Source organism: Zonotrichia leucophrys, chromosome Z, assembly GCF_028769735.1.
Source record: "Zonotrichia leucophrys gambelii isolate GWCS_2022_RI chromosome Z, RI_Zleu_2.0, whole genome shotgun sequence".
Lineage (NCBI taxonomy): Eukaryota > Metazoa > Chordata > Aves > Passeriformes > Passerellidae > Zonotrichia > Zonotrichia leucophrys.
This window is the reverse complement of record NC_088200.1, coordinates 10,225,923-10,239,435: the sequence shown is the minus strand read 5'-3', so window position 1 is coordinate 10,239,435 and position 13,513 is coordinate 10,225,923. Positions and strand designations below refer to the sequence as shown.

The 13,513-nt window shown below is 39.2% G+C and overlaps 1 protein-coding gene across 1 annotated transcript in view; it reads left to right on the top strand.

The window, feature by feature from the left end:
• Positions 1 to 12,590, top strand: part of MTMR12 (myotubularin related protein 12) — a 31,335-nt gene extending 18,745 nt beyond the window's left edge. The window contains exons 9-16 of the mRNA XM_064736493.1: positions 1,196 to 1,302; positions 3,451 to 3,575; positions 6,111 to 6,189; positions 7,783 to 7,853; positions 8,755 to 8,927; positions 9,618 to 9,785; positions 10,606 to 10,767; positions 11,742 to 12,590. Of these exons, the coding sequence (XP_064592563.1) occupies positions 1,196 to 1,302; positions 3,451 to 3,575; positions 6,111 to 6,189; positions 7,783 to 7,853; positions 8,755 to 8,927; positions 9,618 to 9,785; positions 10,606 to 10,767; positions 11,742 to 12,317 (1,461 nt within the window). The 3' untranslated portion in view covers positions 12,318 to 12,590. The remainder of the gene's footprint in view (positions 1 to 1,195; positions 1,303 to 3,450; positions 3,576 to 6,110; positions 6,190 to 7,782; positions 7,854 to 8,754; positions 8,928 to 9,617; positions 9,786 to 10,605; positions 10,768 to 11,741) is intronic.
• The last annotated feature ends 923 nt before the right edge of the window (positions 12,591 to 13,513 follow it).

The following is a 13,513-nucleotide window of genomic DNA, read 5'->3' as shown; positions in this document are numbered from 1 at the left end:
AATCTCACTGACTGTGTCATTGATAAAGGTATTAAATGGTCCTGGCCCTAGTACAGACCCCTGAGGGACCCCACTCGTCACTGATTTCCATCTGGACATTGGGTAGTTGACCACTACTCTCTGGATGGGACCATTCAACCAGTTCCTCATCCCTGAACAGTCCATGCATCAAACCTCTCTCTCCCCAGGTTTGAGAGAAGGGTGTTGTGTGTGACCATGTAAAAGGCCTTACATATGTGCAGATAGATGATAACATCTGTAGCTGTCCACTGTTCAGAGGCCTTGTAGAGCTCTTCTAATTATTTCCAAACTGTTTCTGTGAGGGTAGTGTCAAGATAACTGGGCCATATTGAATTGGTTATAGAAGGTAATGGAAGGACAGTGTAGTAATTTTTTCCACTCTTGATGATTGTGAGGTTTCTGTATCCTTCTGAGGTGCACCTCTTGGTCACTGTAAATTGGTAGCAGAGCTTCTACTTCCTGATTTCATTTCATTCATTCCTGATGAAAAGGATTCTTACTCCCTGTTTCAATGCAAGTTTACAGATCATCTTGAGAGCTTCAAGGAATAAGAAGTATTCATGAGGAAATCAGGTCTAAAGGGAAGTACGAAGCTTTGAGGACTTGTTTTGCCACAAGAAATACCTGTGACCATGCAATCTGATTTAGCTTTGGAGTGTTTAATACATTATTTCATATGCCTTGATTACTCTTTATGCATAGTTCATATGGAAAATTATCAGTGCATTTATTGTGAGTTATCTCAAGGCTGAGCTAATAGAAAAATCCAATAGTGGAGAAACTGATGGATAATATATATGTAAGTTACTTACAAGTTCTATCTTGCTGTGGCATATATTCCAACATAGTATTGCCACAGACTTTTTCATCAATTTTTTTTTTTACCTGTGAGGGAAGTTGTGAAAGTAATGTTTTGGCATAATCTGTCATTTTATATTTCCCTGTGCCTGTGTAAACTCTAACTTAAAACTTGCAAGTGGTAACATAGTGTACTCAGGCATGTAATTTTGGTGCAGGTGTAGGAGTTTGCTTCTGTTGATGGTGTTATTAAATACACTAAAAATTCGATGAAACAAAAGCACAGAGAAATTTTGAAATCACTCAATCACTTGAGCAAATACCTTGTATAGGAGAATTTACTTATTATTCTCATCTGATAAATGTCTTTCTGCAGATTTGGTGTTGGTCTTGCCATAACGGTGCTGCTCTTCTCAAAATGTCTTCGTTTCCCAAAGAACAGGATGACAGTGCTTCACAAATGCAAAAAGCCTTCTTGGATGGGTCAGTAATAGCTATTCTGTCCACAACACTTTGCTTGGTATGGACCTTGCTTCTCTTTTTTCCATATATGCTATATCTTTTAAGCTTTCACACAGCAGGAAACAAGTTCTGTATCTGAAAGTAGTTTGCTGTAGTGGAATCTGTTAAAGCTCTTTTCCCAATGTCATTGATCACTTGTGCAGGGTTGGAACTTCACCGAAGGTCTTTTCTGTGGAGCTGCATACACATACATTTCTGGGGAATCTGTACTACCTGTGGTGTATTTTTTAGGTAAAGCAGTAGCAGAGCTTGTAGGGTTTAATGGCTTAATTGTTTTGCAAGTAAGAGAAATGTAGACTCTGCCTGTAAACGTGCATTTACAAACTGAGTTTGTAAGACTCTGCCACCTTCTGAGAGCTATGTTCATGTTCTTAAATAACTCGAGATAAGGTGTCCTAAAATGTCTGAGGCAGCCTGAGCAATTCACCACTGCAGCTTTCAGGTGTGAAGGCAGACAGCACTTTTTCATATGGGGTAGTGAACTGACTTAGTTCAGCAGTTTAAAAAATGACAAGTCTAACTTAAGGGAAGGAGCACAGCTGTCTGTTATGGCAATGACATTTTGCCCTTTAATTTTGGCCCTTTTTTTAACTGTTGTTTGTCTGAGACAGAACTTCTCTCTCAGCAGCCGCCTGTTAGGTCAGACTCATAGGTACAATCTGTACATTGAACATTGGCTCCTTGCTCCTCATAGATGGAGACCTGTTAATCACACAGAACGAACAGAAAACAGCTTGATTGGGCTCTAAAAACTTACTTTGTTTATAAAATTAATTATACTTGCATAGGAAAGAGTTGTGGCCCTTCCTGCAGGTTCTCTAATATTTCTACCCTGAAATGGGAAAGATTATAGGACTTAGAACTGTCTTTAATGCTATTTTGTGATATGAAAGTAAATAAAACTAGCAATAAGCTGTAACAAGGTATCTATCCCCTGATGTTTTGATCCCTTCTCTGTGGCCACTTCAAGTTGGGGCAGTATTGCTGTTTTTCTTTGCTGTGCAGTACTGGTGTTTTAATCGCTGGAGTCTAAAATATATCTACAAATTGGCCATCAGGGTGTGTTCAAGTGCCATTACAGTAATAGTCTGAACTCAGGCACAGAGCAGATGTTTACAATTAGCAGTTTATCTTTTTAAAAAAGCTGTTCAGAGCCTGATCTTGCAGCCTAAGTTCTTTGCTGTGTCATTTAGAAAAAGTACTGTATTTGGCCAGCAATTGCTCTCCCTCACTTCCCTGATCTGATGCATCTTCCAGTAGGTCTGGTAACTCATGTTTCTGATGTGGACTCCTGTAGTTCTCACCTAAACTAGTTTTCTGTGCTATAGCTTGCAGAAAGCAAAGCACTCTGTCCTGCCTGGAAAACTGCCCACAAGACCTCACTTCTGAAATATGAGTTAAAGCAACTTTTCCCAGGTCTTGATAATAGAGAGGACAGTGTGACAGCAGATGTAGTTACTACATTGATGTTCATCTGAGCTCTGGAACCTGAATGAGAGGGAATGCTCTGGGTCCAAGCCAAAGCATCATCTGGCCCTGGTATTTTTTCCTCTCCTTCCAGGCAAAAAAATCTGTATATATATAGGGAAATGCAAGATACATTGTCTTGTTTGAACCCAAATAATTTCTTTTGCTTGTGTGTTTCATTAGAAGATCTAGCAGCTTGGCATCAGAATCTAGTTGGCAAAAGTCAAGAGAAACTCTAAGCTTCTGTTGGGAGTTTTGGGTATTTCTATCCATCTCTTCTTTTAGGATACGGCTGTAGCGGCCTCCTAGTAAAGTGATTTTGGTATGTCTAGTGAAGAAAATACTAAAGAAACAGTAGTAAAAATCAAGTAGTGCTTGTAATATTCATAACGGCACAAATAGGCACAAGTATAATTTTATTGGTGTCATGGTTAAGAGCATCAAATAGTGTTATAAGCCTGTGGGCAAGCTTCCAATTGGTACTTAGAAATGCATGGAGGTCACTAGCTTTCCAGAGTGTCTATCTTCTGGTATTACAGCTCTTTGAGAAATCATGCCTATTAACTTTGTCTTCAGATAATAGTTGATGCATTATTTGACTTGTGAAGCAGAAAGCTTTAATCTCTTGATGGTTTGATTTAGAATCTATAAGACAATTAGCAAACCTCCCTATGAGCTCCTGAGGATGGATGACTTGTCAAGCAGCCTTCCATCTCTGCAAGATATCCAGACTGCATACACAAGATTCAAACAGCTGTTTTTGATAGGTAAGTCAGACTTTAAAGCAAAGCATAACAATGATGTGCTGTGACTCCTGAGTGTAGTAATTTTCTTGATTGGTGCCTTCATTTTGAGAGTGGTTAAAAGCAGGTTTTAAAATATGTAACTGAAGACTGTGCTTACGTCTGGGATGTGAATGAAGGTTTGTAGTTCTTTGACTTAACCACCTCTTGCTAAGCTGTCACAGTATCTGAAAATTACTTTTGAAGGAGTGAAGTCTTATGTGTTAGTTGGATTAGACTAACTGGAATGAAGTTTGTGGGGAAGATTTTCAGTCTTCTGTGGCCAAACTTTTAGCCTTTGGGCTCTGTCAAGAGTAGACACTGATAATTATTTTTTGCTCTTGGTTTTGTTACACACTAGTCACATCTCAAAACATATGAAGCTGCTTAAATTCTGTCCTTTAGAAAGCAATCAAATGGGAGCCATGTGAAAGTATGATCTAGGCTTTCAGACTTCTTTCTTCTGAGACTTTCCAACTATTTTCCTGTCATGAAACACTTTGACCCCACCTCTTGAGATGAAAAAAGCTCCACTTGACTTCTAATATAAGGTGTTTGAGTTTCACACTGAAGATTTTGTCTAGAATACACTGTCAAATTGACAGTGAATCTTAAGAGCTAAAAGTAATTACTTTTTTATGTGATTTCTGGCAAGTCACCTTCTGTAGGAAAAAAACCTAAGCTTAAATTTAGTCATTTAACCTGTGTCATGAAATACTGTGTATTTCATTGATGTAACTGCATCGTCTTGTATTCATGCAAAAGGGAATGTGTTGAAACTGCCATCTAGTAAGTGTTCTCGCAGTTTTTTAAATAAGGTTTGACAGTAGACTATACCTCACTGAGTACAGCACTATGGACTTTCAGTCTGAGAGAAACATTCGGGTAGTTTTTGCAGAAGTACTAAGATCTTAGAGAAATTTATTACCTTATTACCATATTTTAAAGTCTGAACACACGAACCATTACTTTTATCCTGTACATGCCTTGTTAATATGGTATAGGCAGCTTGTCCTGGCCATGGCACTCCCAGCCCAGAGAGCCAAACGTGTCCTGGGCTGCACCCAGAGCCCCGTGGGCAGCAGGGCAGGGAGGGGATTCTGCCCCTCTGCTCTGCTCTGCTGAGACCCACCTGGAGCACTGCATCCAGCCCTGGGCTCCCAGCACAGGAACCACAGGCACCTGCTGCAGCCAGCACAGAGGAGCCACCAAGGTGATCAGATGGATGGAACAGCTCTCCTACAAGGAAAGGCTGAGGGAATTAGGATTGTTCAGCCTGGAGAAGAGAAGGCTCCAGGGAGACCTTATGAAACCTTCCAGTTCCTATAGGGGCTACAAGAGAACTGGAGAGGGACTTTAGATGAGAGCATGAAGTGACAGGACAAGGGAAAATGGGCAACTTTGGATCAGGTATTGGGGAAAATTTCTTTACTGTGAGGGTGATGGGATTTGGTGAAAACTATGTCTAATGCAACAGAGCATTTGTGGAGAACTAGTTTCTATGGCCAGGGTAAAAGAAGTTGGGAGAGGGGTTTAAATTGGGCAATGAACAGGATGAGGTGCTGCTCCTGTAGCTCTGCTGCATGGAGGCAGCACAGCTACAGGAATAAAACACATGTATGCCTGTGCATTTGAGGCGTAGGTACAAAAGATCCAGCAGAGACAGTAGTGTGTAAATGTGCTGGAATCGAACACTGGAAGTGTTTCGAGAGACTCTGGGAGGTGGGCGGTTACACAGAAACTTGTGGAACTGAAGCTGTTCTGGAAAGGATGGGGGGGAGGGAATTTTGTGTATCTGGTTTCTCACTAGTAGAACTGTTCTAGGTCTTGTGCTTTAAGCTTTGTCTCATGCAGGCAAAGTAATATATTCTGGTTTTAATTGCTTATATCAGCTTGTGAAAGCTTTCCAATATTTGTTGACTGGCTTTGATAGAAATAAAAGCAATGGACACTTAGGTGGCATTTGAAAAAACCTACAAAAGTCCTAGTCATCAGCGTTTAATGACTTTGTGGTATTGAACTTGGCCTCCCTGTTTATGTATTTTAATGCCTTTTTTTAGTTGCAGCAAAAGCTGTTTAAAACATTTTTCAGGTAGTCTTACATTCCATAAATTTTTATAACCTACTTCTAAAACCCATTGGTATCTCTGGTTCTGATGGTAATGATTTTCAAATCCAGTGTCTTTAGGTTAAGCTTTATGTAGATCATCATCTCTGATTAAACTTTTTTATTCCTTTTCCATTTTGTCAACAGAGTTATTTACCTGGTTTGAGTGCCATGAACCTCCAGCTTACTTTTTCTAAAAGGCTATGGTGCTATAAAACTCTGCTGGGTGTTTGTAGGACTACTTCACTTCCTTATTTAGTTATAAGGTGTCAACTTTAATAGCGATTGAGATTTGCTGACTCCTTAGTATTGGTTGCTTTATACTGTTCATAACTGAAGGAATATTCAATGGATGACTGTTAATTATCATTGTGTATGTGTGAGCAAGCCAATTTTTGTTTTTTTTTTTGCAGATAACAGTATGGACTTCTGGGCAACTGATGTGAAATGGTTTTCATTACTGGAGAGCACAAACTGGCTAGAAATAATCAGGTTTGCTGTATCTTCAGCTTTCTGTGTTTCAAACTGTTGGTAATTGCATTTGTAGTGGGTTTTCTAGCTAGTTTCTTGAAACGGAATTCTTTACTGCCAGTAGGAAAATAAATTAGGACAGGCTTATGGCCCCATTTATGGTCCCATTTATATATCTTATTTCTGCAACTTGAGACATGTTTTTAACAGTGCAGACTTGTGTTAAGTGTTCTGCTTTAAAGGATATGAGAAGTAGGAGATCATTTCAATTACAATTCTTCCAGAGAGCCAGTTAAAAATACAGATCCAGTAATTTCCATCCTGCATTGTCACCTTCTTTGCAAACTCAAGGATCCTGTTTGTTTCTTGTGTGAAACTATTCTATGTCTCTGACTGGCCTTGCCACTCTTCTCTGTACTCTCTACTTCTGTAATGTCCTTTAGGATGAGATGTGGTGCAGTGTTCAAGATGTTAGTCCACCAAAGATTTATAAAAGAACTTTTCTCACTTTTGTCCCCATTTTGTGCTGATTGTTCCTTAAGTTCTCTTTTCTTCTTTCAGCAGTCCACAGTGAGTAAGTGTTGGAATGGCGTTGGCTAACTTGAGGCTTGTTGTAGTGGAATGTTGAGGAGTTTTGTTTTCAGTATTACTTTGTGCTAACTCTTTTGTCTGTCAGTTTATTCTGTAATCAGCTAATTACCATGGAGTGCTTCTGCTGTCAGCTCCAGTCCCTCTGGTCTTAATAACAATCCATAAATATTGATAATTATCAACTTGTTAATCCAGAATTTAAATATGTTTATTGAAAGGTTCTAGTGAAGATCATACATGTTGAGAAATTCATTGACATAATGAAGATCACAGGTAGTTTAAAGTAAAAGCCAGGCTGGGTTCCTATCCTTAGGTTGTTTTGAGACTGGTCATTTCCGTACTTGGATCTAGTTGGTTCCTGGATCAGCCTGTTCTTGGCTTTTGTAGTTAGTAGGAATACTTTGTCACATGCTCTAGATGATAGAACAAAGAAGAATATGACTATTCCAAACATAAGAAATAAACTGTCAGCTTCTATTAGTTACCTACGATATTGCAAGAATCCCAATTTGTGTGCTTTTGCTAAGAATAACTAACTTTATGAAAATTTAGATCTAGATGTTATATCTGGTTTTATGTGATCTGTAATTCCACTCAGTCTTCCTTGTGTAATAATGTTCTCTGTATTACTTTTGCCTGAGTGTTTACAAGAGCTGATTGCTCATCCTTCCCTCTCTCGCTTGAAAGCAGATTTTGGAAGAAATGTAGAATGTAGTATGTTAAAACATAAATGTGGCGATATTGGCTCTTTCCAGGCAAAAGATCTGGTTCTTAGGAATTGTAATACTTCAGCGTGTGATGGCTGCTGTTGATTCAGAATAAAGTAGTGTATCATAGCAACTGAAAATGCATGGTTAATGGCCAGATAAAATGTTCTTGAAGCTGAGCAGTTCTTAGTTTACACAAACTGAGCATGGGTTTTGTGTTTTAAGGAACTAGTGGAGTTTCAAGTATGGCATTCTAACCCTGTCTAGGGGAAACTAATATAAGAAACTTCACTCAACTTTTCCTGTACCCAAACAGGAAGGTCTTGAAGAAAGCCATAGAAGTTGCTGAGTGTCTGGAAATACAGCATACAAATGTTCTCCTTATAGGTAAGAATTTAATGAGATAATCTATATATTGATTTGTTTAAATTAATTTTGAAGTAATTTAAGCTTCCTGTAGTTAAAGAAAGTAGCAAGCACAGTTCCAGGGTATGAATGAAAAAGCTGCTGATAAATTGGCAGGAGAGTCTTGCATAAAGAAGAGACAACATTCCTGTTTCCCAGTTTATTTTATTTAAGGTCTTTTAGGCCCTTTGCTGTACTTTAAGGGGCACGGGAACCATATCCACACAAAGGACCAGTAATATAAAAACTTTTAAAAATAACCTTTATATTTTCTAGATACATGTTGGATATTCTGCAGACTCTTTATTAAAAATACATGGAATAATATACTTACTGTAAACATGTTGAGCAGTTTATTTTCCTAGACTGAGTAATCACATGTAAAACCAAATCTCAAGTTAACCATTATGTGACTCCTGGATTGGTAATTTAGTTGAGTTTTTCACACATATTGCCATTTGAGAAACCTAACACAGGCAAGAGGTTTTCTGGAGGCACCTTCTGGAAAGGTGAAGAGTGTATGTTGCATGAGGAGGCAGTTTCACACCTTGTGAAAAGAGGCGTGGAGGGTAGGAAGGGTAAGGACAAATGGCTGGGCTGAGGGGCAGTGTGTGCTTGTGGGAGACTGAAGGGCACAGGCAAGTTACAGTAGGAAGGGTTGGGGCTTGCAGGTTTTATTGTCAAAGTATTTTCCCAGGATAAGCAAGTAAGTAACCTTAAATTTGGAATCATGGATTAACTTCTCTCTGACTTGCAAAAATGTCTGTGCTGCTCTGATCCTGAAATACAATTTTGTTTATGTGAACATGGCAATGCTTTGCTTTCTCACATAATGTTTGAGGAATGGCTTAGTATAGAATGTGGTTTCTGTTCTCCTTTGTAGAAGAGACTGCTACTGATCTGTGCTGTGTAATCTCGAGTCTGGTTCAAGTGATGATGGATTCATACAGCAGAACAAAGTCAGGGTTTCAGAGCCTTATTCAGAAGGAGTGGGTGATTGGAGGACATAGCTTCTTGGATCGCTGTAACCACTTACGCAAAAGTGAGAAAGAGGAGGTATATTTTTTTAAATTGCTTTCCTTACTTATTATTTATAAGCTTACTCAGCATGAAGAGGGATTTACCTGTTAGTCCAGAAGTTCCAGTTACTCTGAGGATCTTCTGTTTTGTTTTGTGGGTTGATGTTTGTACAGTGTCACTGTTTTTGCTGTTTAGAGGTCAGCAATGGCTTTATTATTAAAGAGAACAAATGAAAAATTTCCCAGTCTTGGAGTCTTTCAAAAGTCATGTATCCTGTGCCCTTGGAAACTGTGTTAAATGGTAGTAGCATCCATAGAAATAACTCAAGCCTATTCCTGTCACATCTGGAGGTCAACTTTTTACTGTCTTGCTTTGGGACTAGATTAGATTGCTATTCAAATGGAAGTAATAGGTGTCAACTGACTAATTCTGATCAAGAATTGATATAAACTAGTTTTGCTTTGCCACCTTTAGAAGACTGCATAGTGGCAACCTTTAAATTCAGAGTAGAAGGTGCTCATCTCTTCTGTCAATAATTGGCCGAGGATAGCTCAGATAATGCTTCTTCAAATTTCAGCCAAATGTACATGCAGCAGTTCTGTAGTTAATCAGGCTTCTTGCCTTAAGATTTGTATTTGGAGACACTCAATTCTATAAAATACATAGTTTGCGTGGTGGGACAATTTTAACTTTTTCTGAAACTGATGAAATATTTTGTTTACTTAGGCTCCTGTTTTTCTGCTCCTGCTAAATTGTGTTTGGCAGCTGGTACAACAGTATCCTCCAGCATTTGAGTTCACTGAAACTTACTTAACTGTCTTGTCAGACAGCCTCTATGTGCCTATTTTTAGCACTTTCTTCTTCAACTCTCAACATCAAAGAGACACTAATAAGGTAAGGGTTTGGTATTTTGTGGATGCAGTGTGTTGGAGAATGAGTTTGACCAGCAAACAAAGAACACTCAAAAAAAGCTAATTCCCAACAGCACCATTTTCCTTACTTATTGAACTGCCTTGAGGGGTGAACAATGCAATTTTGGCAATAGGGAGGCAAGTTCAGGACTTAGGAGTTTATGATGACAGAAGGAATGCATTACCTGTAATATGTAGCTGCAGTTTCATGTTTAGTGCCCTTCAGTGAAATTGGAGCTCCTTAACCTACAAGGAATATGCAGCTCTCTGGCAGAATAAGTTATCTATGAAATTCTTGTATAGTGTGTTCTGTTGTATTCCAAAATGAACATCTCCTGAATGTTGATTTATATTTGGTTCATGCTCTTCTCTAGCCTAAGAAGCTGGGAGCAATGGGAGTATCCTCTGCAAGGCTGCACAGAGACTAAAGGAAAAAGTGAAGATTACTGTCTTTCATACAAATAAATTGTTGATCGCAAAATCTAGACCAGTAGCACTGCGTGACTGCAGTTCCAACTTTTGCTGTTTGGAATTGTAACGTGCTGCCTGTGTTTGAGGAATCCAACTCTTTCTGTCTCTTGTCCAAGTTTCAAAATGTCTTTTTTTTCTGAGAATATTTAACTTTATTTTCATCTGTGAAAGTCTGATTGCACTGTTGTTGTTCAGTTATTGAACACATAGAAAGCAAAAGTGTTGTTGCAACTCTGTGGCCTTTTTTCTAAAAAGCCAGTTTCTTTATTTCACCTTGACTTAGTCAGAATTCCCTTCTGGCAGTATTAAATGTGACCTGTTTGTTTTGGCAGAGTGGGGAAAGCATCAAGACACAAAGTGGTCCTTTCAGATTCCTTACTGTGTGGGACTGGTCTGTGCAGTTTGACCCCAAGGCCCTGGCTTTCCTGAACAACCCTCTTTATGCAGAGAAACCAAAACCAGATAGAAGTCAACGGAAGACTTCACGGTTCAAAGTAAGATATGTGCTGCTAAACTGTGTTTTCAGTTCTAGAAATATTTTGCACATCTTATTTCAAATGTTCTCTCAGTGAAAGTATTGGCGCAGACTTTTTTAAATTGACAAAATACATGTATACCTCAGACCCACCTGGATTTAAGAACCCAGTTTGCATGCACCAGAATTGTAAATAACTCTTTTATAGTTCATAGCCATGAAGTTAGGGATTCTTTTCCTTCATACTTCTATGCAAGTCTGTTGGTAAGCCACGAGATTTAATATTCAGGTGAGTTGCAATGATGTGTTTGAAGGGAGTTAATTTAGTTGTTCCATGGAGTACCTGACTGAAATACATAGGTTTGTGATTGCCTCCCTAATTTTAACTGGAGCGTGTGTTTGCACTTGGAGAGGGAGGGGGATCAACAACAGCAAAAAAACTGACTGGAGTATGGAGGATTATGGGTGGACCACCTCATTACTGGCACGTAGCTCAAACTCAGGGAAAAATTCTTGGAGTAGCCTCTTTGAATTGCAATTAATTGGTAAATTCTGTCCTGTATAAAGCATTCTCATTTGAGACACTGCCAGTATGATCTACAGTGTTTATCTGAGATGCAGTGAGGGACCGCTGGATAAAAACCAATAAATAAAGTGCTCTCTGATTTTTAACTGGCTTAAACTAAACATGGACACTGGCAATACTTAAATGTAAGCAAAGGGTTTGGCTTTTTCAAAGACAATTGCTTTATTGGTGTTACTTTTGGTTAGCAGGGAAGGAAGGTGGCGACACTCAGTATGCTCTGTAAAGTATTTGATGTATTGAAAAATAACAACTTAAACAAAGCCACTGCTTCTCTATATAGGTCAAGTGACTATTGCTTGCAAGAGGTTCCTGAATACAACTTTGTTTTTCTTCCTCTTAAAACTGCTTTCTGAAGTCCCATTGCCTTAATATTTATCTGAGTATTTTGCCTTTTTTCCCTCTCAAAGCATCAACGGCAACTTTCTTTGCCACTGACACAGGCAAAGCCTTCCACGAAGAGAGGATTTTTCAGGGAGGAAACAGATCTTTTTTTTAAAAACATTCTGGGTAAAAGAATTGGCAAGTTCATAAATTCTTCAGATGAGCCCCCTAACAGCTTCAGGGAGTTTTATGATAACTGGCATAGCAAACCTGTCGACTACCACGGTCTTCTGCTGCCGCGCATCGACGGCCCCGAAATCAAAGTCTGGGCACAGCGTTACCTGCGATGGATTCCTGAGGCCCAGCTCCATGGCGGTGGAACAATAGCTACAGCTGCCAGGATTTTGGACTTGATGGAGGAAGTGCAAAGCCTGCAGGTAAAAATGGATGAAGAACACAGTCAGGCTGTTTCTGGAGACGTACATTCTGTTCCCTTGCTGAGGAATTCTGCCCGTTTGTCATCCTTGTTTCCATTTGCTTTACTGCAGAGACAGTCTGTCAAACCAGCTTTACCCACTAGCACCTGGAAAGACTTGGAAGATGAAGATGACTTGGTCAAGAGGGATGATGAATTTGTTGACCTAAGTGGGGATATGTTATAACATGTATATAGATTACAGTGTGGATTGTATGTGGCTAAGCACTGAGTTTTAAATGTTGTGCTGTATCTTCATATAAGGAACTTGAGCATCTGCAAACTGTTTAATGGGTTTGTGGGGTTAAAAATCCTTGATTGGAAAGAACTAGTTGCTGTAATTAACTGAGCATGTTTTGAACTTCCATTTCACTCTAACAATATTTATTGCAGAACCATATTTTTAGCATAGGTGTAATTCAAATGGGAGTGTTGGCTGTAGTAACAACATGGCCACTCTGTTAAAAAAAAAAAAAAAGAAAACCAGAGAAAGAAAAGAAAACCAAAAGAATACTTTCTGCTGTAAAGGTAGAATGACAAATGCATATGGCAACAAGCATGCTATCTTAACATCTCTTTCCCCATACTGGGAGTGGAGTACTGTGATTTGAAAATTCCCCCCACATGTAAACAGTGAAAGATGCAACTAACTGTGCACTCACAAGTCAGCTTTTGACAGCTGAGGAATATTCTTGTAGTCACCAGGGCTTTTCTGTCTGCTGTTGGATCAACAGAAGTCGTGTGCTTGCCCCTTCCCCTTTGTCAGTGTTGGTCTTTGTGGTGTCGTGGTCACAGGTTGGCTGCTCTGAGCCTGTGCATGCACTTAGCTCAAGGGTCAGATGCAAGAGCTTAATGACACATTTCAAGTCTTAATGTATGGCTGCTGTGCTACATGCCCTTGCTGCCTTGGAATTTTGTTTGCTCTTAATTTTAACGAATGAGATTTCAATTTGCCATGAGTATGTTTTCTCCTTTTAAGTAGAGGGAGACTTTCATTGGAACTTTTCCCCCACTGATGCCCGTTGCCTTTAAGGCTTTCTGTAGCTTGCACTGAGACTCTCCACATAGCAGGGAAGACACTTTTCCTGTAGTCCTGCAGTGAAGCAGGATTTGCAGTCTGTTACCACTTGTCATGAGTTGGTACAGCTTATGAATGTGGTGTTTATAGAACACTCGTGTCCTGTTGCTGGATGTAATAACAGTACCTCAGTGAAAGAAGCCATAAAGAAATGCCTGTTGACTTGGATCTACTGTGTGTATGTTTATACAAATTTTTACTGCAAATAATTATCCTTTGTAAAGCTGAATATTATTTGACTGTCAGATCTGTTTTTAACCCTTAAATTCTGTAATACCCCAAGAATGGATTGAAGTCGTAAAATC